General features: G+C 47.9%; 1 protein-coding gene across 1 annotated transcript in view; it reads right to left on the bottom strand.

Annotated features, from left to right (window-relative positions):
- The window catches only part of SLC24A4 (solute carrier family 24 member 4), a 170,338-nt gene that overhangs the window by 7,747 nt on the left and 138,384 nt on the right, over positions 1-24,207 (bottom strand). Inside the window, exon 13 of the mRNA XM_042943220.1 lies at positions 4,081-4,247. Coding sequence (XP_042799154.1) covers positions 4,081-4,247 — 167 coding nt within the window. The remainder of the gene's footprint in view (positions 1-4,080; positions 4,248-24,207) is intronic.

The raw sequence follows: 24,207 nt of genomic DNA, 5'->3' as shown, positions 1-24,207 counted from the left end.
GAGCCCGCGGCTCTCAAACTCCAGCACGTGGAAAATCTTCCGGGGAGGGGGAGGCTGGTTACAGCGCAGACTTCCGGGCCCCACCCCAAGTTTCTGATTCAGGAGGTCTGTGGTGAAGCCCAGAGTTTATATTCCTCACAAGTTCCCAGGTGGCCGGGACCCTCAGGCTACCGGTCTGGGAACCCGCTTGAAAACCACTGCTTTACAAAACATCCTTGACTTTCTCTTCGGGGTGTATGTGAGAAAAAAAAAAAACAGAATCAGAGGACTATCGACACAGATTTTGCAGCTACCTGTTTCATGTAATAACTGACTGCAAACACCTGTCCATTGTACATTCTCATCCATGACACTGTCTTAAACTGATGCACAGATTTCATTGCACGGCTCTGGAGTTTCAGCGCATCACCGGTGGATATCGAGGTGGTCTCTTTCCCACTGCGTATAAGTGACATTTATTGAGCACTTGCTGTGTACCAGGTGTGTCACGTGCACAATCTCAGGCTCTCTATCATCCCCACCCACTGGGGAGGGGCCACGCTCGGCGCGCTCATTTTACGCCCCGGGAAACGGAGGCTCAGGGAGGTTAAGCGGCATTGCCTGTGGGCACGAGGCTGGTGAGCCGTGGAGCAGGGATTCTGGGCCAGGTCTTTCCGACTCTAAAGGCCATGCGCCAACCTCAACACCGCGCGCCTTGTGCGTACAGCTTTGAGTTCTTACTGCCTCCTAAGGATAAGCTCCAAGACACAGAACCGCCGGAGGGAAGGACAGGTGAGCTTTGAAGGATCTTGACGCTCGGTCACACAACTCCCCTGATAAACGCCTGACGCTTGAGAGATGGCTGGGGCCCTGAGTAGCAGCCAGATGGAAAGCCCTAGAAGCATCTGGATAACCCCATTCAAAATACTCATTAGCTCTGGCTTGCTTCCCCACCTAAAAACCAGGAACACTGGCATCTCTTAGGGTAGTTCACATCTTGATGGATGGCTCCAATCCCAGTGAGCAGTTGTTTGATTTAGACAAGCTGGTTTGCTTCTCTGAGCCTCAGTCCCCTCATCTGTAAAACGAGCTTGTTGATAAAGAGTAAATGAGAAAGTGTGAGGTGACCATGCCTGGCCCGTGCAAGGTGTCCGTAGGTGTATGTTTCCCTTCTCTTTCAGTCATTCACCTTACAATCCATAGGAGCAGAGAGAATGAGGGTGATCAGATTCACAGAGAATCTGTGGGGCTCAGAGAGCCCCAGATGAAGTAGGCTAAGTGCAAAGCTCAGCCCTGGAATGTAGTCAGAGCATGTGGACTGCAACAACATCCCTCCCGGGACAAAGCTTTGCAGGGGGGTTTGAAGATGCCCCACCTGCTGAAAGACGGTACCCAGCTCAGCATCACCAGGTACAGGGCAGAGCGCACACTGACAGGCCCGCCCTGGTCTCTGCTGGAAGAGACACCGAGGAGGCCAACATGGACTGCTGATCCATCAATCAATGTTCAGTCTACCTTGGCCGTGATGGAGATCTCCCTAAGTACAACCAGGCCATGGCCGACTTGCTTTCAGTGAGGGATGCCAGACATCATAAACACAGGAGCCTGGGTTATTCTGATGTTATTGGATGCCTCCATTTTTCCTTTCTTAAATCACTGAACTGTGTGGCTAAGAAGCCAAAGGATGGAAGAACAGAAGGAAGGCCTCGTGTGTGCGTGCGCCATCCAGGGTGCTTAGGACCGGAGAGGCCACCTGAGTGTTGCTTTGCCCTGGACTCCGGCCCTGGGCTCTCTGAGCCCACCTGATACTCAGGCTTCAGAAAGGGAAGCAGAGCTGAGTCCAGACTCTGGGGCTATCTGTTGTGACCTAGTGGAAGTCACGGCTCCCCTCCGGTCCTCAGTCTCCCCAGCTGTGCAAGGGAGCTGGACACAGCAATCCCTTTCGAAGGACCCTCCGTTTTGACACTGGCATTCAAGAATCATTTCCCCTGAAGGCTTAGGGGTGAGGGATGTAAAAGCTGGTGGGAGTAAGGGGTGGGCAGGTGACCCTTCACTGCTCCCTGGCACACCGGTCAGGGCATAAGGAAAGTAAGCTCGTGTCCCTCTGGCCAGCACTTCTTGCTTCCGTAGAAACAAAGACTAACGTGGGGTGCTGTGAGCTATACCAATTTCTACTATCAGGGTCATTCCATTCCCTCCAAACTAAGGCAGGTTGACGTTCAAAACCGTAGGTAAGGGGGTCCCAGCAAAGCGGTTCCTGTGACCCTGGCCAAGCCGCTGCCATGACTCTGCTTTAAGAGTGTGGGTGGGGTCTGTAAGTCCAGGTGGTGTGGATGAGGGTGCTGTTAAATGTCCTGCCTCACTGCCAACTAATAGAGCGGATTTCAGAATACCGCTGTTTTCAGTAGAGAAGAAAAAGTCTCACTCATTCATGAATTTGATCTTATGTAATTCTCATAACCCACCCGAACGTCATGGAATACTTTTTTTTTTTTTTTCCACTTGCAGTGGTTAGTTTGGGAACACACTTTAATAAGAGAAACCACTGGATCCTTTTTATCGAATAAAAAGATAGGCTGGCGTTAACCCTATTCAGAAAAATGTCAATTTACAAGTGCAATTCATTTAAGGAATCGTTTTCATGATCTTTGTCCTCCTTTTCTGGGGGTGGGGAGGGTTGGAGAGTAGCTATTTTCAACTCCTCCCACCCCAACACACACACACACACACACACACACACACACACACACACACACACACACCCCAGCATCTATAAGGACTTTAGCCTTTATCTGAACAAAGCATGGAAGCAGCATTGGCTGCACCTTGCGGTGCGAACAGCTGTTAGCTTTGGCCGTGATCGATCTGTCATGCTCAGACCACGATGCCCGAACAGACACTTCCACTCTCCCAATGACCCTGTGAGGCAGGGATGATCGTCCCCCTTTCGTAGAGGAGACTTGTGGCTCTGGAAGCTGAGTCACCTGAGTTTGTGGCTTGTGAGTGGGAGATCTACGATTCAAATTCATTTCCATGTGATCCCACAGCCCTTTTCTCCCCGCCACACTGCTCCTCTGGGGTTAAGGGAAAGGCGGCCCCTGCGCCTCTCAAACCAAGACTCGCTGCCCTCTGCAGCTGGCGTCAGGCATCAGGCGGAGAGTGAAATGTCTACACGTGTACCACTGCGGTGCAAGCTGCTGACAGGTGAGCTTTCACAGCAACAGAAACAGCTGTCTGTCACTGCTCCTCTCCTGCTCCTGGGCTCCCTATGTGGAGCAGAAGGGGGGGGACCCCATGGGGTGGCACACAGAGCAAGGGGGAAGGGGCTCCTGCTTGGCCCGCCCCAGGGGGCTGTCCCACGTGGCCCAGAGGAGCTTACAAGGAACTGTGCCAATGCCTCTCTGCCTGCAAAACGTCTGTCCCCATGGCATCAGAAAGCTCCAGTAGGAGACTGATAGGCAGCTCGGGGTCACAGCTGAGATCATGGGCTCAGGACCCAACACTGGGGACTAACCCCAACTCTAGACCTTACTGATTATGTAACTAATTGTGCCCTAGTTGGTAGTCGTGCAAGGGGGCCGATGACTCCATCTGGATGCCTCAGTTTCCTCCTCTGTAAAATGGGCAAAATAAAAAACACCTACCCCATCGGGTTGTCATGAGGGCAGGGGTTCCGGAAAGGGCTGCCTTGTGTTGTCTCCCTCACGTTCCCCCCAGGGACCCTGGAGAGGAAGGGGGCCTAGTGACTAGCCCCCCAGAGATCCTTATACAGCCGCCACACCAGCCCCGCCGTATTCCTCTTTGCACGGCACCCGGGCAGCATGTCTCACAATCTCCGTGTGAAGGTCTGTCTCCCTCAACGCGCCCCAACTCCTGCCTGGAAGGCAAGCGCCACGCGGTGTCTATCTGGGCGCCCCCGGTGCGCGGCACTGCCCCGCGCTCCTCTGCTGAACCTTTCTACCGAGCGACAGGCCAACGGCTGCGGAAGGAGGGACTTGCACAGCAGTGCCCGAGGCCGCTCTTTGAACCCAGCTCTCCCAGCCCCCAGCAGGTGCCAGGCAGGGGCTGTGCCTACAGTCCGCCCTCACTTCCTCCACTCACCAGCCACACCATCAGGTAGGAGAAGACAGCAATCCACAGCGTGGCGGTGATGAAGGTGACCATGAAGTACTTCTCCCAGCGGGGCTTGCTGCAGTTGGGGATGGTCACGCACAGGAGGAAGATGAGCGGCCAGGTGAACACCCACTTGGCTTTGTCCCCTCTTGCCTCTGCAGGGGGGCGGAGCCGGGGGCGGGGCGGGGAGAGAAACACATGCCGGGTTATACACCTGCCAGTCTACCTGTCCGTTTCGTTTCTCAAGCCGAACAAGACAACACCCCCAGTGTGAGCCCCTGAACTCAGAAGTACACGCCTCCGTAATGGTACCCTGGAGGCGATCTCAATAAGACAAGCCGGTAAGTGTTTGCTGACCGCATAACTTCTGTCAGTCCAGATCTTTCATTCGTCAGAGTAAGGAAAGCGAGACCCAGAGCCGGAACGGATTTGCCCAGGAGAGCTGGAGGGGGTGCTGTGGGATAGGGTGGGCTCTGCAATCAGACAGACCTGGGTCGGTGTTCAGACGACCTTGAGCAATCCCATCAGCTCCCCCCCCACCGGTCCCCGACGGCAAGAGTTGTAGTAACAACAGTGCTATAATCAGTATACAGAGTCTTTGCTGTGTGGAGCAGGCATAGGGCTAACTAAGAGCTTTGCCTTTTATTGCTTTCTTCATCTGTTGAGCGGGAATGTTTTCTCTTTCTTGGGTGTTCCAAGAACGACATGATGTACACAAAACACACGCTGCGGCACACAGTAGGTACTTTGGAAACCTCAGCTCCTTTGTTCCAAGATCATACGCTCGGCTCGTTGCAAACGCGAGACTAAAGTGTGGGTGTCCTGGCTGGCAGGTAAGACCTCACTGGCCCCTACCGACAGAATCGACAAACAATTCAACCATGGAGAAGTGGCTTCAATAAGCCTGTGTGCAAGCCTGGTGTCCTTAATTAGCCACTGAGTATGGGTGCAAATGCAGACTCACAGTCAGCTTGTTGCCAATGAAACAGTGGAGGACGGACTTCTGAGGAGTCTCTCCTCCATAAAAGCAATGAGAACATTGGCAAAAATGGTCAGATCCAGCCTTTTTCAGAACTCTGGAAATGGACCAAAGGCTTGTAGTAATCCAGGCAGAGTTCACTTAAGAAAACTGGCTGCATATCAGTGAGAACAGTGAGCTTTGTGGAGTGTTAACTTGCTCTTTTTCCATTCCTTCCCACTAGCTCTGGAGTAGCCTTGAAAACCATCATCCCCGGCATCCGCCGCAGGGGGTGGGACAAGGCTGGAGCCCCTTCAAGTCCATTCTGGGAGAACTGGCATCTTCTAACCTGTCTGGTGGTTTCCTGGAAGATCCCACTTCCAAGGTTGTCTTTATTTTTCCTGCATCAGAGCTCAGCCAGTGTGAACAGCTTTTTCCTTGGAGGCATTTGTTGAAAAGAATCAGAGGCAACTGCTGAACATCAGTGTCCACGGGGGTGGATAACAGTTGGGACAGACAATGAGCTGACCAAACAGCTTAAAAAAACAAATTGAGGAATGGGATGCCTAACAAGGGCTTTGAAAAGCTCCTACATATCTTGGTATCTAAAGACCAAAACCATATGCCCATGGTTATTCACAGGCTCGGTGAAGATTTGAGAATGCCCTAAGCTGTCACTTCTGCCTCAGGGTGAGCCTCTGAGCAAGCAAGGAAGTAAAGACTAAGGTACATTTGTAAACTTCCTGCCTCAGTGTTGAAGGCACGCTTCCAAACACACAACTCATCGGCAAAGCCTGGAAGATTTGTTTTGATCCAGGCATCTAGAGAAATCTCTGTGCAATCATTAGATGACCCTCAAAGAACCTAGAAGCTATCTCAGGGGCTACAGTGAAGAAGAATACAGATTTTACAGAATTGGCTGAGAAAATTCACTAAACAAACATCACCAATAAGCAGTGGCAACAAGCAGCCCTGGGAAGGGAGAAGAATCTGATGTCTAGCATCATCAAATTATTATTTAAGATGCCCAGTCTTCAACAAGAAGAAATCATGAGACATGCAAAGAAACAAGAAAGTATGGCCCATACATAGGAAAAAAATCAGTCTATAGAAACTATCTCTGAGGAATTCCAGACACTGGATTTACTAGACAAAGACTTTTTTATTAAATTTTTTTAATGTTTATGTATTTTTGAGAGGCAGAAAGAGACAGAGTGTGAGTGGGGGAGGGGCAGAGAGAGAGAGAGACACAGACTCCAAAGCAGGCTCCAGGCTCTGAGCTGTCAGCACAGAGCCCGATGTGGGGCTTGAACTCATGAACTGTGAGATCATGACCTGAGCCAAAGTCGGACGCTCAACCGACTGAACCACCCAGGTGCCTCTATTTTTTTTATTATTATTTTAAAGTTTAGTTATTTATCCATTTTAGTAATTTCTACAGCCAACGTGGGGCTTGAACTCACCACCCCGAGACCAAGAGTCGCATGCTCTACTGACTGAACCTGCCAGGCACCCCTAGACCAGGCGGTTCTATAACCAGTCCACAACGGAAAGAAATTAGAAATCAACAACAGAAGGAAAACTGGAAGTTCACAAATATGTGGAAATTAAACAACATGTTCTTAAATAACCAATAGGTCAAAAAATAACTCAAAAGGGAAATAGAAAATTCTTTGAAAGGAATGAAAATGAAAATACAACATAACAAAACTTATGGGATATAGGAAAGGCAGTGCTTAGAAACTGGTAGCTATAAATGACTATATTAAAAAAGAGGAAAGATCTTAAATCAATGACCTAACATTTCTCCTTAAGAAACAAAAAAAAGGGCACCTGGATGGCTCAGTCAGTTAAGCATCTGGCTCTTGATTTTGGCTCAGGTCATGATCTTGTGATTCATGGGTTCGAGCCCCATGCTGGGCTCTGCACTGATAGTGTAGAGCCTTCTTGGGATTCTCTCTCTCTCTGCCCCTACCTGCTCGTGTTTTCTCTCTCTCTCAAAATAAATAAACATTAAAAAAAAGAAAAAAAAAAGAGCAAATTAAGTCTAAAGAAAGCAGAAGAAAGGAAATCATCGAGATTAAAGTAGAAATAAAAAAATTGAAAAAAGAGAATAAAACTAAAAGTTGGTTCTTTAAAAAGATCGATGAAATTGACAAACTGTTAGCTAGGCTGACCATGAAAAAAAAAAAGAGAGAAAACTCAAGTTACTAAAATCAGGAATGAAAGAAAGTGATTGTTATGAGCCTCATGCAAATAAAAAGAATTGTTAAAGAAATATTATGAATAGTGTGGCAACAACTCACATAGCTTAGGTGAAACAGATAAAATCCTACCAAGGCAGAAACAGCAAAGCTGGCTGAAAATGAAAAAAATAATCCAAGAAGATTTAACAAGAAATTGACATAGTAACAACAACAACAACCCTTATAAGTTTACGGCCTTAAAGTACAGCCAGGACCAGATGACTTCATGGTGATTTCTACCAAATGTTTAAAAAAGAATTAGCATGAATCCTTCACAATTCTTCCGAAAGGTAGAAGAGCAGGAGACGGTTCCCAATTTGCTCTATGAAGCCAGTATTATCCTGGTAACAAAGCCAGACATCAAGAGAAAAGAAGCAGACCAATATCCTTATGAACACAGATGCAAAACTCTTTAGCAAAATTCTGCCAAACCGAATCAAGCAAACATATAAAAAGGATCATAATCCCATGATGAAGTGGGATTTATCCCAGGAATGCAGGCTTGGTTCAAATATGAACTTCAATCAATTCAGCATACCATGTTAATAGAATAAAGGGGAAAAAAAAAAGCTGCACAATCATGTCCACGGAGGCAAAGAAAAAAAAGGTATTTGACAAAATCCAACACCTTTTCATGATAAAACACTCAACAAACTAGGAAGAGATGAGAATCTCCTCATCCTGATAAAGGGCATCTACAAAAACCCCCATAGCTGATACAGTTAATGGTGGAAGACTGAAAGCTTTCAACAACATGAGGATGTCTGCTCTGATCATTTCGATTCAACACAGTACTGCAGGTGTTAGCCAGGAACGCTAGGCAAGAAAAAGAAGTCAGTCATTCAGCTTGGAAAGAGAAAGTAAAACTATCCTTATTTGTACACAGCATGATCTTGTAGAGAGAGGACATTCTAAGAAGTCTACACACACACACACACACACACAATTACAATAAACAAATTTAGCCAAGTTGCAAGATATAAGATCAATATACAAAATAAAGTTGTATTTCTATACACTGACAATGAACAATCCAAAAATGAAATTAAGAAAACCAGTTCCATTTACGATAGCAGCCAAAAAAAAAACCCCAAAAACAAAACAACAACAAAAAAACTTAGGAATACACATAACAAAAATCCGAGATTTATATGCTGAAAACTACCAAACAACATTGAAGGAAATTTAAAAAGCCTTAAATAAATGGAAAGACAACTGTACATTAAATCAGAAGATTTAATATAAAGATGGAAATGTTCCTCACAAACTGATCTACAGGTTCAGTGCAATCCCTGTTAAAATTCTAGCTGACCTTTTTTTGTAAAAATTGACAAGCTGTTGCTAATATTTATATGGAAATGCAAGGGACTCAGAACAGCCCAATCAATCTTGAAAGAAGAACAAAGTTGGAGGACTTACATGCCCTGATTTTAAAATTTACTGGAAAGCTACAAGCACTCAACAAAATGTGCTACTGACATAAGAATTTATCTATCAAAGGAATAGAATTTTGAGTCCAGAAATAAACTAACTCATCTATTTAAGGTGAATTCATATTTAAAAAGGGTGTTAAGGCTATTCAATAGGGAAAGGACAGTCTTTTAAACAAATGGTGCTGGGACACCAGTATATCCACATGCAAAAGAATGAAATTAGATTCCTCCCTCAAACCACATACAGAGAAATCAACTCAAAATGGATCAAAGGTCTAAATATGAGGTGAAACTATCAAACTTTCAGATGAAAACAAGGGCATAACTCATGCCATTGGATTAGGCAATGGTTTCTTAAAAGACACACACACACACGCACACACAAACAAAAGAAGAAATAAATTGGATTTTACCAAAATTTAAAAATTCTGGCTTCAAAAGATACTATCTAGGAAGTGAAAGACAATCTACGAGATAGAAGAAAAGATTTGGAAATCGTATAAAGTTCTAGTTGGCAGAATATACAAAGAATTCATCACTTAACAATAAAAAAATCTCAATTTGAAAAGTAGTCATAGGATTTGAATAGACAGTTCTCCAGAGAAAAAATAAAAATAGTCACGAAGTATGTGAAAAGATGCTCAACATATTTTCTCATTAGGAAATGGCAAATAAAATAGCTTTGTGCCCACAAGTATGGCTATGCCAAAAAGGACAGATAATAATATTGGCAAAGATGTGGGAAAATGGGGACCCTCCTACGCTGCTGGAGGGAAAGTAAAATGGAGCCGCCTCCTGGAAAATAGTTTGGTAGTTCCTCACTATGCCTGCACACAAAAAACTTCTATTCGAATGTTCATCTCAGCATCACACATAATTGCCAAAAGGTAGGAACGACCCAAGTATCCATTAAGCAGTGAGCAAACAAAATGAAGAATAAAAACCCAATGGAATATTATTCATCCATAAAAAGGAATGAGGTACTGACCCACACTGCCATAGCTAAATCTAGAAAACACTGTGCAAAATGAACGAAGGCGGACACAAAAGGCCACATGTCATGTGAGTCCATTGATATGAAATGTCTAGAACAGGCCAATCCAACAGAGACAGAAAGATTAATGGTTGTCAGGGGATGGGGGGAACCAGAGTGTTTAAGGGTATGGGGTTTTTTCGGGGGGGGAGAGAAAATTTTCTGGAAATCTATAGTGATGATGGCCGAACAACTTTGCAAATACACTAAAAACCACTGAGCTGTCCACTTCATAAGGGTGAATTTTGTGATACACGAATTATGTCTCAGTAAGAAAGGAAACTGCAAAGTAGGCTGGCAAAGACTCTACTAGCTTTGCATGTCTGTGCTTGAATCTTCCTAAATCATTAAAAGCATATTTGCTAAGAAACCCTCCCCCCAGCCTGCTCATAATAATGAACAGAATATGGTTAGCTCAAAAATCAGCAAATCCATTCACGTATTCGTCCTAGAGACTTCATCAGAGAAACATTCGTCTTCCCAGATCTTCCTCTACATACATACATACACCTTTCTGTGCCTCGTGGTCTTTGTGCAAAGGGCAGAAAGGTTTCCTGCCTGATTGGTTTGTCCACAATTCCTGGCTCTTCCCTCATCAGCCCCTGCCCCAAGTCATCGAGGCTGCTGGGGAATGCCTAGGGCATCTCCAGCACTGAACCAAAACTCCGGATCTAGGGGAAGAATTCACTTCAGGGAACTGTTAACTCAGAACACTTAAATTCTCGGGCACATCTTTGGAGATCTATACAAATGCTACAGCAGAAAGATCGTTTTCTTATTTTCACAGACACAACATTGTGTTGTGTTTCTGCCTGGTATGGGTTTCACATCTGGTTTGGACATCTACCCTGAGCTGGCCCCACCCAGCTGGCAAGCTCACGACCCACCATTGTTTTCTATAAAACAATGCTCCCTCAGACCTGCTCTGTGCCTTTTCAACTGTTGGATGAGACCCGTTGGTGGATTGCGAAATCAACTTAAGTGGGTGGCAGCTAGCATTTTCTTTAAAAGAAGTAAACATTAAGAGTTCTGATCTATAGTAAGAATGAACTATTATCCCATGAGATTTGCTTCCTTTTTATAGATATCTGTATGTAAAATACTTATTGCTGTGGATCATGGTCAAAATATGGAAAACTGTGGAGTGCTCATGCTATGCCCCCCCCCCCCCACTATCCTACATACACCTTCCACCTGTCTTCAGACTCTCCATTATTCGGACTCCTCTGGAAAACCTTCCCTCATTAGCTCAGTCCCTCATGATCTCTTTCTACAGTAACTGCTTTGAATTTTAAGAACACATAGATGTTTGTGAGTTACTGAAACTACGCAAGCTGACCTATGGCCTTACTGCCCAAATCCACCATCCGTACCTTTCCAGGATAGGGTGCAAACACGGCTGGTAGCAGCTTCTGGTGCCTTCTGCAGTAGCCTGGAGCATACGATTAGCAGGAGGTGATGCACTGTCCTACTTTCTAATAGCTGGCACTGCATAATTCAGCACTTTATGTACCGTTTTGTTCCCAGATTGCTGTGTATGCTGAAGTGCAATAGTTAAAGGCCAGGGACAAGACAGGCAGTGGGCAAAAGGTCTGGCATCTGACACGGGTTCAAATCCAGCTGGGTAACTCATCAGCTATGGTAACTCATGAGCTATGGGCAAGCAGTCCCCCCAAACCCCTTTTCCTGACCTCAGATGGGGGTGATGATAGCAAACTGGGGGCTTGGGAACAAGACAGTACTTGTCAGTGCACTGGGGCTGTGAATACTGACCCAGCTTCAGATATCGTAGGGAGCTATCACCATGGCTCTCGGTGTCGGCTCAGATGTTACGGTCACTTGTATGAGTTCTGAAGCCAGAGCGCAAGCTGCTCACAGGCAAAGACTTGCTGGATTCTTACATGCTTGTGTCCTTGGCAGAGTCCAAAACATGAGAAATGATTGGGAAGCCAAGGTCCAGCCAGGATATAGGGACGAGAAGAGGAAAAGACCATCTGACATAAAAACTAATTTAAAAAAAATCTCACAGAGCAGATGTAAGAATTCTCATTTGAAAGAATCCTCTAGGGGCGCCTGGGTGGCTTGGTCGGTTAAGCGTCCGACTTCGGCTCAGGTCATGATCTCACGGTCTGTGGGTTCGAGCCCCGCGTTGGGCTCTGTGCTGACAGCTCAGAGCCTGGAGCCTGTTTCAGATTCTGTGTCTCCCTCTCTCTCTGCCCCTCCCCTGTTCATACTGTGTCTCTCTCTGTCTCAAAAATAAATAAACGTTAAAAAAAATTAAAAAAAAAAAAAAAAAAAAAGAAAGAATCCTCTATTCCCAGGAGGGGATTTCTATAGATCACGCTGATGAAATGGGATTTCCTCAACTTCTCTGAGAGAACAGGACATGTCACGGGGATGTATTACTGGAATAGAGACAGAGAACCCTCTGGGGAAAGGAGGTGCAAATGTCCTGGAAATGCCCAGGCCTTGCTAGGTGGCTGGACATGGGAATTCGGATTCACCGAGATTCCTAGGACAACTGTGACAGCAATCCTGATGGGGGGAGGCATTTTCTCCCAGCCACATTTGTGCTCTTGCCTGCCACTGGCCCAGGGGTGGTTTCTATCAGACTGAGTTAATCAGAGTCTGCTTCCCAGGAGGAACTTGAGACCAATGGCAGCGTGTGGGCAAAACTGTGAAGTGAGGGTAGGAGAGGCAGAAGGATCAAGTTTCAGGGGCAAGGGCTGAAAGAGAGGCAGAAAAGGGGGAGAGGTAGAAAGGGGCCTGCCTGGCCCTGCTTGGTCCCGAGACCTGCCTGCACCAGCCCCGGAAAACACATATGTACCTTTCTCAGAAATTTCCCTTTCCTGTTTGGGGGGCTCTAGCTGGTTTTTGTTTCTGGTAGCCAAAGGGTCCTAAGCAGCAGTGAAGACAGAAACAGCCCTGCTGTAGGAGGGGTTTTTCATCCTGCTACCCTGGCCGGAAGCTTCTCACTCCTTGTTTTAATTCTGTGCTCACCACGCAGCCTCCTGCCCCAGGATGTGGTCTCCTGACATGTCCACCAGGCTGGGCCCCAGCTCGCTCATCTGCAAAGTGAGGACGAGGCTACCTCATTCGTTCTCAGGACTTGCTGAATAACCATATCACCTGGGGTGGAGGGTGTGCTTAACATAGTTTCCCGAGCCCCACTGAGGTCCTACAGACTCTTTCTGCTTTAATGCCTTCAAGGCTGTGCTCAAATACACGTTATCTTGCCAAATCCAGATCTAGCGTGTTTTAAAATGCACCTAGCATCGGTTTTAATCAGGTATGGTAAGATGCACAAAAATGGTTTTTTATATATAAAAGTTTTTATATTCACAGATCCCTAGCAACAGGAGGTGAGGCATGCCACGCTGGGGAAGGACCAGGGTTGGTCAGCAGACAGAAGGAACAGGTGGAAAGCATTGGGCAGGAGCCTTTATTGGGATTTCCATGGGAAAGAGCCGGTACAGTGGGAAGGCTTAGGATTGGCTAGTTTGAATAATGTCCGCAGGCTCTGGGTGTCAAGGCCATCTCTAATTATCTGGTATTTGACCCTGGGGTGGTCAGGGCAGAGGAAAACTGCCTCGTGGGGTGGGAGAGGCAGACAGAGGTGGCGGTTCAGAGTACTGGGATCTGGATTGGTTAGTTTGCGTACAAAAGGTGTGCTCCTGGATAAGTTAGTAGTATGCAGTCTCTAAAAATCAGCAAGTTCGAGTGCTTCTGGGTTGTACTGGGTACACACTAGTCTCGTCTGGCCAGCACCCATTCCTTTACTGGTAGCAGCACGCTACTGTTCCTTTAGAGAGCCGACCCCCCATTACCACATCAGCCCATGTGGCTTGGAGGGCTGACTCCACCTCCTACCTCTGTGGGTGGGTGTGTGATTCAAGCTTGGCTGATCATGTGTCCCGTAAATACTTGGTGTGTGCATTCTCTGTGCTACGCACTATTCTCGGTAGTGGGAATCCAACAGTGAACAAGACAGCAACCCTTTCCACAGAGGGGTTTACACAGGTTTGGGGCTGGGCGCACGACTAGAGTGTCAACCCCGGGGATTCTGCTGGGAATCGCTGCCTCTAATACCCACCGTCCCTTCCTTCTTATTAAAGGAACCCTATTATGTGTGCAACATTTTCCAGCTAGAAACCTTAAGTTCCTAGGCTTTCCTGCGGGTAGGAGGGGTCACAGACGGTGCTCGCAACGAGACGGGAGTGCAAGTCCACATGGTGGAGCTTCTAGAAAGGTGAATATTTTCCTGAGGAGACAAGACTAGTGACACGTGTCTTCTGCCCTTCGTCCTTCCTCCTTGTCCCTGGCTGAAACACGGGCACACCAGAGTTGCAGGAGCCAACTGGCAACCCTGAGGACAAAAGCCACCCACTAAGGATGGAGGAACAGAAAGGGGACACTGATGACATGTTAGAGCTACAAGACTAACTTCGAGTCCCCAACTTCAGGGCTTCTTTCTTGTTAGGTAACAAGAAGCCCTTGAGGCGAAGGTTCGGTCACTTGAATTTTCTGTTACGTGCAGCTGAATGCAATGTTTAACTCAGACAGGGGCACAGCCTGGGCAGTGAATCAACCCAATGGGATGGGAGCCTGGACGGCTGGAAGCCATCTCTGTAAGATGCCCAAGGATGAAGCCACCCCAGGGCAAGCAGCGCCCAGAGACGGACGGTGTCTTGTAACCATCTGAGCCCAACGTTCAGCTTTGCCTGAAGGTAGATTCTCCCAGAGAACTTGCCACCATGGGCTTTTTGGCTTAAACCAGCCTGAACTGGGTTTCTCTAACATTAAAAGAGTCTGGACTGATTCACGGGGGAAATGAGTTTTTGGGGGGGGCGGGAGCTGCAAGGGTAATGCAGCAGTGTCTATGCCTCGGGACATCTCCCCCAACACCATCAGCAGCAGCCCCTGCTGGCTCCCACTGCCTTTCCTTCAAGTTCAATGTCGGGGACATCTGAGATGCTCTGCACAGACTCCAACTGACGTGCAAACACAAGAGAAAGAAGGGCCGCAGCTGTTTGTGTCACTAAACTCTCAGGTTTTTCTTCTGAAGTAGAAAATTACAATATAATTATGTGGCAAAAATCCTCAAAATGAACTGTAACAAAACAGATGGCTAATCATACTGGAGGCAAAAATTGAGAACGGATACAATCGCTGATGAAAATTTCAAACACATTCATTTGGACAGTTCTCTAGACATGCCAACTAAGGGAGTGGTTAACTTGTGGCACATGGGGCTGTGTGTCCCTGCACGATAGAGGTCCACGAACCCTGGGGCTAGGAGCATCTGCAAGACCTAGGGAGTATAGCCATAGACCAGGGGTCCTCAACCTTGAGGTTAAATCTGAATCTTCTGGAGAGCTCCTTAGATGCTCCCCAGAGCTAATGGCTTGGCAGGTCTGGAATGGGGGACCCAAGAATTTCCATTTCTAACAAGACCCTAGGTGCCTTGCTTGTACTGGGACCACACTTTGGGAACCACCATTTCTGATGAACTCCGTATTGAAAAACAGCATGTAATTAACAAACTAAAAATTCACCCATTTAAATGTACAATTAGTGAGTATTTGTATATTACGAAGCTGAGTAGCCACATCACCACTATATAATTCCACATGGTTTTCATCACTCCCAAAAGAAAGCCTGTACCCATCAGCAATCGTGCCCCATTCCCCCTCCTCTCTTCAAACTCTGGCAACCACTGACCTGCCTCTACAGATTTGCCTATTTTGGACATTCCATATAAATGGAATCACAATATATACCTGTGTCTGCCTTTCACTTACATGTGTTTCCAAAGTTCATCCATGTTGTAGCAGGTATCGGCATTCCTTCCTTTGTACGGACGAATAATATTCCATTGTATGACTACACCATATGCTTACCTGTCATCACTTGATGGGATATTTGGATTGTTTCTACTTCTTGGCTACCATGATTGAGGCTATGACCATTCGTGAACAAGTTTTTGTGTGGACACAGGTTTTCATTTCTCTTGGGCATACAGCTAGGGGTAGAATTGCTGCGTCATATAGCAACTTTGTTTTAACTCTTTGAGGAACTGACAGAGTACTTCCCAAGAGGCTGAACCATTAGGCATTTCTAACAGCAGCGTGTGAGGGTTCCAATAGGTCCCCATCCTTGCCAACACACTTTCTCTTTTGAACCTTGCCATTCTAGTGAAGGGGTATTTCACTGCCGTTTTGATCTGCATTTCCCCGATGACTAATAACGTTCAGCATCTTCTCGTGGACTTACTATTTGTACATCCTCTTTGGAGAACTGTCTATTCAACTCCTCTGCCCATTTTTAAAATTAGGTTGTCTTTTTGGTGGTGAGTTCCAAGAGTTCTGTATATATTCAAGATACTAGGTACTTATCAGAAATACGATTTACAAATGTTTTATCCCATTTTATGAGTTGTCTTCTCACATTCAGTGTCCTATAAATCACAAAAGTTTTACGTTTTGATGAAGTGCAGTTTATGCTTTTCTTTGGCTACTTATGGTTTAAGAATCCATGGTCCAATCCAAAGTCATGAATGTGGACACGTGTTTTCTTCTAAGACTTTCGCTATTACATTTAGGTCTCTATTTCATATTGAATTATTTCGACGTGAGTTTGGGATACAACTTCACTTTTTTTTTTTATTGTGGTTATTTTCCTAGCACCATTTGAAGACTCTTCTTTCCCTCATCGATCTTGGCACTCTTATCAAAAATTACTTGACTTAAAAAGCATTGGGTGTATTTCAAGACTCTCAATTCTATTCCATTGATCTACACTTCTGCCCTTATTTTAGAACTAGTCTTGATTACATCTTCCTAGTAAATTTTTTTAAGTTTTTTTATTTTGAGGCAGTGAGAGCGCACAAATGGGAGAGGAGCAGAGAGAGAGAGGGAGAGAGAGAGAATCCCAAGCAGGCAATGCAGGGCTCGAACCCATGAACTGCAAGATCATGACCTGAGCTGAAACCAAGAGTCGGACACTTAACTAAGTACCTAGGCACCCCTGTGGTAAATTTTAAAATCAGGAAGTGTGAGTCCTTTAACTTTGTTCTTTTTCAAGATTGTTTTGGCTATTCAGGGTCTCTTGCATTCCCATATGAATTTTAGGATTAGCCCACCAATTTCTTGCAAAAAAAAAAAAAAAAAAAAAAAGCGAGATGGGATTTTGATTGTTCAGGATCTGAAGATCAATTTGGGGACTTATGTCATTTAAAATATTTTTTTAAATTATTAAATGTTTATTTTTGAGAGAGAGACAGAGAGCAGGGAAGGGACAGAGAGGGAGGGAAACACAGAATCCGAAGCAGGCTCCAGGCTCCAAGCTGTCAGCACAGAGCCCAATGTGGGGCTTGACCCCATGAACCATGAGATCATGACCTGAGCCAAAGTCAGATGCTCAACCGACTGAGCCACCCAGGCGCCCCTCATTTAAAAGATTTTAAATCTTCCTATCCAGAACATGGAATTTAGATCGTTGAGGTCTTTCAATGATATTTTGTAGTTTTTAGTAAGCACTTCTCATGCTACCTTTGTTAAAGTTATTCCTAAGTATTTTATTCTGTTTGATGTGATTATAATGAAATTGTAATTTCACTTTCAGGTTAACGGCTACTGGACAGAAATACCACTAAAATTTGTACATTTCTCTTGCATCCTGCAAATTTATAGTTTTTTGGTGGATTCCTCAGGATTTTCTGTATGCAAGATATTATCTCTGAATAGTTTTACATTTCCTTTCTCATCTGGAGGCCTTTTATTTTTTTCTTGCCTGTTTGCCTGAATAAAGGCTCCAGCACAATGTCAGACAGAAGTAGTGAGAGTGACATCTTGGTTTTGGTTCCTGATCTGATGGGGAAAGCTTTCAGTCTTTTCACCATTAAGCACGATATTAGCCATGGGGTTTTTGTAGACGTCCTTTATCAGGTTAAGTTTTCTTCTATTCCCAAGTTTGTCACGTGTGTTTTTTTTTTTTTTTTCCCATCAAGAAAGGGTGTTGGATTTTCTCAAATGCTTTTTCTCTATGGAGATGATCATATGTTTTTCCTCTTCAACAATGTGGTGTCTTGTTTTTCATATGTTGAGCCAATCCTGCATTCCCAGCCTGAATTTCATTTTAACTCCATTTCATAAAGAGGAAAGCAAAGTTCCATGAAGGTTGCTAGACTGCCCCCAATCTCACAGAAAACTGGAGGCGGAGCCTCCCCAGCCAGCGACCTCCAGGCTGGCCTTTGTGGAGAGGCAGGGGGTGAAGGTGAAGCACGGTCAAGGCTAGATCAATGACTGACCTCACCGTCACCCCAAATTCGTGTTGTGTCTTCACATCTTGGAGGTGGTTTGCATGCACACTCTCTCTGTTCTTCACAGCAACTTTTTGGGGGACATGCTTCCTACTTCACAGGTTAAGTACATTGAGGTTTGGTGAAATTCAGTGACGTGAGCATCTCAGAAAGCGAGAGGTAGTGCCAGGACTTGAAAGCAGATCTTCAAAGGTTAGATCCTCAGTCCTTTCTACTACATTGCTCGCCTGCCCTGAGTTCCCTGCTTTCAAGGCCTGGGGACGTCCTTTTGCTACCCACCAGCTGTCCATCTAGAGCCTTCAACTCTTAGCTCATGGTTGTGATCTAAACAGAAGAGTCCTCTGGAGAGGAAACCATTAAAGTTTTCTTATTCCTTGGGGTAAATGAACTATAGAATCAATTTTTAGTTTTCAATACATTTTTATCCTTAGACTTAGACATTGCCCATATTTAGACTTGGCATTAAATTAACTGCTTTCTGGGGCACCTGGGTGGCTCAGTCAGTTGAATATCTGACTCTTGATTTTGGCTCAGGTCATGATCTCACGGTTCCTGAAATTGAGCCTCGCACAGGGCTCTGTGGTGACAGCGTAGAGCCTGCTTAGGATTCTCCCCCCACCCCACCTTTCAAAATAAACAAACGTTAGAAATAAATGAATTGCTTGCTTTCTGAGGGGCACAGAAGCTCCATAATTAACTGAGGCTAGACTGCCAGGTTCAAATCCCAGCTATGGTATATGCTGTGCGAACTTGGAAAGTATTAAGCCTCTCTGCGTCTTCAGTTTCCTCATCTGTAAAATGGGGAGAACCATGGTTCCTACCTCACAGCACTACGGAAAACTAAAAATGAGTCAACACAAGTGAGGTGTTTAGAATAACACCCGGTGCTGGGGGGCGTCTGAGAGGCTCAATCAGTTAAGCATCTGACTTCAGCTCATGATCTCACGATTCAGAAGTTTGAGCCCCGAGACAGGCTGGAGCCTGGAGCCTGGAGCCTGGTTCTGATTCTGCCCGTCCCCCCCTCACGTTCTCACTCTCTCAAAAAAAAAAAAAAGAAAAACATACAAAAATAATAACACTCGTTGCCAAGTGAACACTAAACTTAGCTAACTATTGTTGATGTTAACAATTGTATTAACTTCCACTTAATTGAGTACGACTGCCAAGCACCGGGCTGCGTGTTTTTACAGAAAACAGGCTCAGAGAGCTACGGCAGCGTGCCAGAGGTCACACAGCTAAGAACTGACAGACCCAGGATTCCGACACCGAAGCCTCTTATGACCCCGTCCTGACTTCTGGAGGGTGGGTTTTGATCTTGAGGGCACTAGAGGGTCGAGGAGAGGCCGCATGGGAAGCAAACGAGGTCAGGACCACAAGCAAGCTGATCTGCCACGCTGAGGCTTGGGAGGGAGGGGAAAAATGAAAGAGAGGATGAGGAAGTAAACACCAGGCTTCAGCAAAGTCAGAGGCAGGCCCCGTTGAGGGCTGACACAACGATGCAGGCAGGCTGGGCACACGGGGACCCAAAGCCCAGGAAGATGTACCTGGCAGCCCAGGGTGGAGGCCTTCCCCAAGGGAGCCACCTTGGCCTGGTCTCCGTCCCCCCCACCCCCCAACACCGGCACAGCCAGGGGACAGACGTGGTAACGGAGAAACGGGGTTGAGCTCCCTCGTCTGGTACAGACCCCCGGGCCCCCACCCCGGCCCTGTGTAGGCTCCACATCCAGCTCTGCGACTGGACGTAAAGGGGTCCCAGAGCTGGAAGGTCTGGGGTTGGTGTGCCAACATCCTCATTCTGAAGACCCCAAGTGAGGGCCAGCCCTGGACCCCACTTCAGGGATCTCAAGGCTTCCAGCAGAGAGGGGGGTTCTGTTCCCAGTCTCTGCTATGTGGCAGTGGGTGGACCCCCAGCCTCCACGAGCCTCCACGTCCCCCTCTGGGAGATGGTGGTAAGTCCTCGGCCTCACCCCGCTCAAGGAAGCGTGGGGAGACCAAAGAAAAGCAGAACGTACGGAGCTCATTGCCCAGTCTCTGAGGGCCTCGTCTGAACTTGGAGGCCCCAGGAGCAGGAAACAGAGGCCGCGCTAATCCCAGAAACACCAAGAGAGTGCAGAACAGTCGCTGGCCTGCCACCCCCCACCAGCACACCCTCTGGCCTTGAGCGTTTTGCACACTCTACAAGGACAGGGCAGGGCTGGTGGTTCCCAGTGTTTGAAAACCACACAGACGCAGCAGCCAGCCTCCTCCCTCCCCTTCCTTCCTGCTGCCCCTTACAGCTCAGGGCCGACATGCCACCTTAGCAGAAGGCCCTCGTGGCACCAAAAGACGGCACTTTGGAGTCGGGCAGGCCTGGGTGCCGGCCTCACCTGTGGCACCCCCTCTTCTGTGTGCAGCTTCCTGAGCCCCAGTCCACTCATTCGGTAAATAGGGATGAACACCAACCACCAGCAGGGCTGCTGGGCAGTACCCTAAGTACGTAACATAAGGTGCTGAGCCCAGTGCTGGGGCCAGAGCAGCTGCCTGCTGAAGCTAGAGGCTGGGGCCCCGCCCCTCCTCGGTCTCCCGGAGACAGAGCCATGCGCGTTCCTTGGCAGGTCCGGTCTGAGTCATCAGTAAACCCTGGGTTTACTGCTTTCCTCCCTGCTGCACTTTGGCTCTCGTGGAAGTGGACGTCCTGAGCCGGCCCTCCGCTCCCGTTCTAACCTCCCTCCGGCGTCTGCAGAGGTAGCTCCCTGACTCCCTTGCAGCTCCAGTCCCGGACTCAAAAGAGCTTCCGTCGTGTGAGAAGAGTGGAGGCGGGGCCAGGCTGCCTTCCTACTGCTTTAGAGGCACTCTGGTCAGACAGCAGGGCTCGGGGGATTACTGGGATTTGCTACAGGGCGTCCGTGCCCAGGCACTAGCCGCGTGGACATCAGAGACAGTCCGGAGGTCTGGCCATCGTCCCAGTGTCCAGTTCGTGTTGCTGTGGGAGCTGAGGCACAGCTGTGGCAGCGGCCTCCCGGTCCCTGGATCCCAGCTCTGATGGGAAGATCTTGAACTCAGCGGCTCTGTCACACCCTGGCTCCCCACCGCCCTGATTCTGGTGTGGCGGCGGTGGGAGCTGGCTCAGTGGGTGGGCTCCATCGTCACGGCCGGTGTCCAGACTAGAGTGCCCTTCCCACGATCACGTAGGGCACCCTACAGCCACCATCTCCTGATAGCGCTAGAGGCAGCTGTCATGGGTCCGACGAGGGATGCCGGCGTGCATGTGCCCAGACCCTCCTGCTCAGGGCCACCCTTCTTAGGGGCCACCCAAGCCATGGTGGCAAGCACAGTAGACTGACCAGGGGTGGACATCTGACCTCTGGACCAATGGCATTCTCTCTCTCAGGACTGTGGAATTCAGATACAGCACCAGTGAGCTAAGTTAGGGGAGCTGGAACTGTCACGGGTCGGTCTGGGGTCTACGGGAGGCCACAGTCTGCCACGTGGGCAGTGAATTTGAGAAGGCCAGTCTGCAGGCAAGGAGAAGAGAGGCGCATGTGAAGAAATGAAGACAAGGGCCAGGAAGAATCCTGATATCCATTGAGGCCCCGAGTCCAGACCCGACATGTCTCCAACGGTTTCTGTGCTCTTGGGATCCACCACATATCTCTAAGTCCTTACTTAAAAAAAAAAAAAAGGTTCCCTTTTTAGCGCAAGGGAGCCTGGTGGGCTTCATGTTGCTGGCATCTGCAGAGGCTTGGGGACCCCAGCAGCTGATGGGTCCTGGACCCCTTCACCTCCTACCTCCCAACTTGCTCTGCCCTGGCCTGGAGGCAGGGACATCACGGAGCAGATTCCTGGGCTGGAGCAGATGCCTGGATGTTTGGTTCCTTCTGCTCAAGACTGCCCCTTGGGGAAGCCCCTGCCCCTCTTTGGGACTCAGATTCCCATTTTGTAGGAGGAGGAGACAGGTCTTAAACTCCTAAGGTCCTTTTCAATCCCAGTATTCAGACACCATTTGTCACTAATCACAGAGACCCGGAGGGAAATTACTTTCATTAGATTAAAAAAAAAACCAACCATTGAGACTCTTTCTCCAGTATGCTCTGTTATCTGTTTTTATAAACCACCCACAAGCCAGAAACTGAAAACATCCACATGACTAGCAACCGGCAGATAAATGTGGTAAATCCATACAATGGATGGTTCAGCCACTCAAAAGAACAAAGTGGTAGCACACGCAGCAACACGGATAAACCTTGAAACCACACTGAGTAGTAAAAGCGGCCGGTCACAAAAGGCCACACGCTACATGATTCCATTCATATGAAAGGTCCAGAATAAATTCCAAAGGGACAGAGGAGTGGTTGCCAGGAGATGGGGGGATGGGGCAGGATTGCTAATGGGGAAAGGGGTTTCTCTTGGAGGTGGTACAGATATTCCGAAACGGACTGCAGTGATGGCTGCACGACTTTGTGAATATAAAAAACCGCTCAACTGTATACTTTAAAGGTGTGAATCCTACGGTAAGTGACCGCTGTATCCATACGGCTGTTCTAGGGGGTGAAGGACACACTTCATCATGAGGAGCACGGAGCGATGGACAGAAGTGCTGAATCACTAGCTTATACACCTGAAACTAATATCACACTGTGCTAATTACACCGGAGATAAGATTTAAAAAGGATAAAGTTGTTACACTAAAAAGTCAAAAAATGCTCGGCCAGCGTTTGTTCTCATTGGGCTGTGAGGAGACCACCTCAGGGCTTCGCGGTTAAGGACACGGGCGCTCCTTTGAAGTCCTGACTCTGACTTACGAGACCATTTCTCTGGTGGCTCCTGAGACAGAGGCAAGAACAAGAGACTTTCCACCCTACAGAGCCGTGTCTCTGGGGGCCTGGAACAGACGGGAACCGTGCGCGGAATTTCACATGTAAATGAGCGCAAGGCAGAGCTCATTTCAAGGTAGAGCGGGTTTCTCTACCGCTTTCACAGATGCGCCAAGGGGCTCAGCAGCAAGAACGTGCCCATGGGTTTCTAGAGCTCCATTTCTGCAGCATGCCCCCCGCCCCGCAAACAGGGTTTTAAAAGACTAAATAGACTGCTCTCCTCCCAGCCGGGACAGCTTGCTCAAGTGCCAACTAGAAGTGAGAAAGATGGGGTGGGTTGGGGAAGAGTAAGCCCTAAAAGCATCCCGAAACCTCCAGATCGCCTGTGCTGAGTTCTATATTGAAGGAAGAGAAGGTGCAGCCGTGCCATCCAAGGCCTGATGAGAGCATGTGAGGTCCCCAAAAGGCCCGTCATTCAGCTCGTTTCAACCGTTTCCTTGCCACAGATTATTTGGCAATTCGCTGGTTGGGCTACCGTGCCGCCCCCCACCCCCCCCACCGAGTGCGTCTGGGGTCCGAATGCCACTGTGCAAATCCTGGCTCTGCCCCCTCCTCCTGAAGACCTTGAGCAACACAGCCTCTCTGCGCCTCGGTGTCTTCACATGGGAAATGGGGATGATAGCATGCACCTTCCCGGTTGTCGTGTGGACTCGACGGGCTAATACGTCAAGTGCCCTGCCGGGCCCACTGTAGCTCTCGGTGAGTTTTACCTCCTGTTACTGTTCCAGCACCAATCAAGGCCCTGGACTTCAGAAAGGCACACCTGTATCCTAGTCTCTCCACCGACAGGCGCTCGACTGCCTCCTAGGTCCAGGATACATACACACCTGAGGCCATTTGCTTGCTCTATGACAGCTCTGGGGCTCATGGTCTGGGACTCTGCTGCCCAGGGGACCAGCCTGTGATGGTGTCCACAGCTCGAGAGGCAGAGGCTGGAAGAGGGCTCCCCACTTAATGGCTGTGTGGCTTGGGAAGTCGCACAGCCTCTCGGGGCCAGTCGCTTCACTTCTCTGTGCCTCTCGTTGCTTTGCAAAATGGAGAGAACTGTCCCCACCTCATGCGTTGTGAAGATTAAATCAAAGAAAACACACAGAAAGTTCTTAGAACAGGGCAGGGGACACAGAAGCCCCTTAAGAGCCTGGTTCCCTGACTTTGCACTCCATGCCTGACATCCAGCAAGTCCCCAGCGCTGTGAGAACAGTGGCCAGAGTCCCGGTATACACGATGGGACTCCCTTCCCCTTTCGGGGGCAGAAGAAAGGCGTCCCGTTGG

The sequence above is a fragment of the Panthera leo genome, chromosome B3 (genome assembly GCF_018350215.1).
Source record: "Panthera leo isolate Ple1 chromosome B3, P.leo_Ple1_pat1.1, whole genome shotgun sequence".
Taxonomy (NCBI): domain Eukaryota; kingdom Metazoa; phylum Chordata; class Mammalia; order Carnivora; family Felidae; genus Panthera; species Panthera leo.
This window is presented reverse-complemented; position numbering and strand designations above follow the sequence as displayed.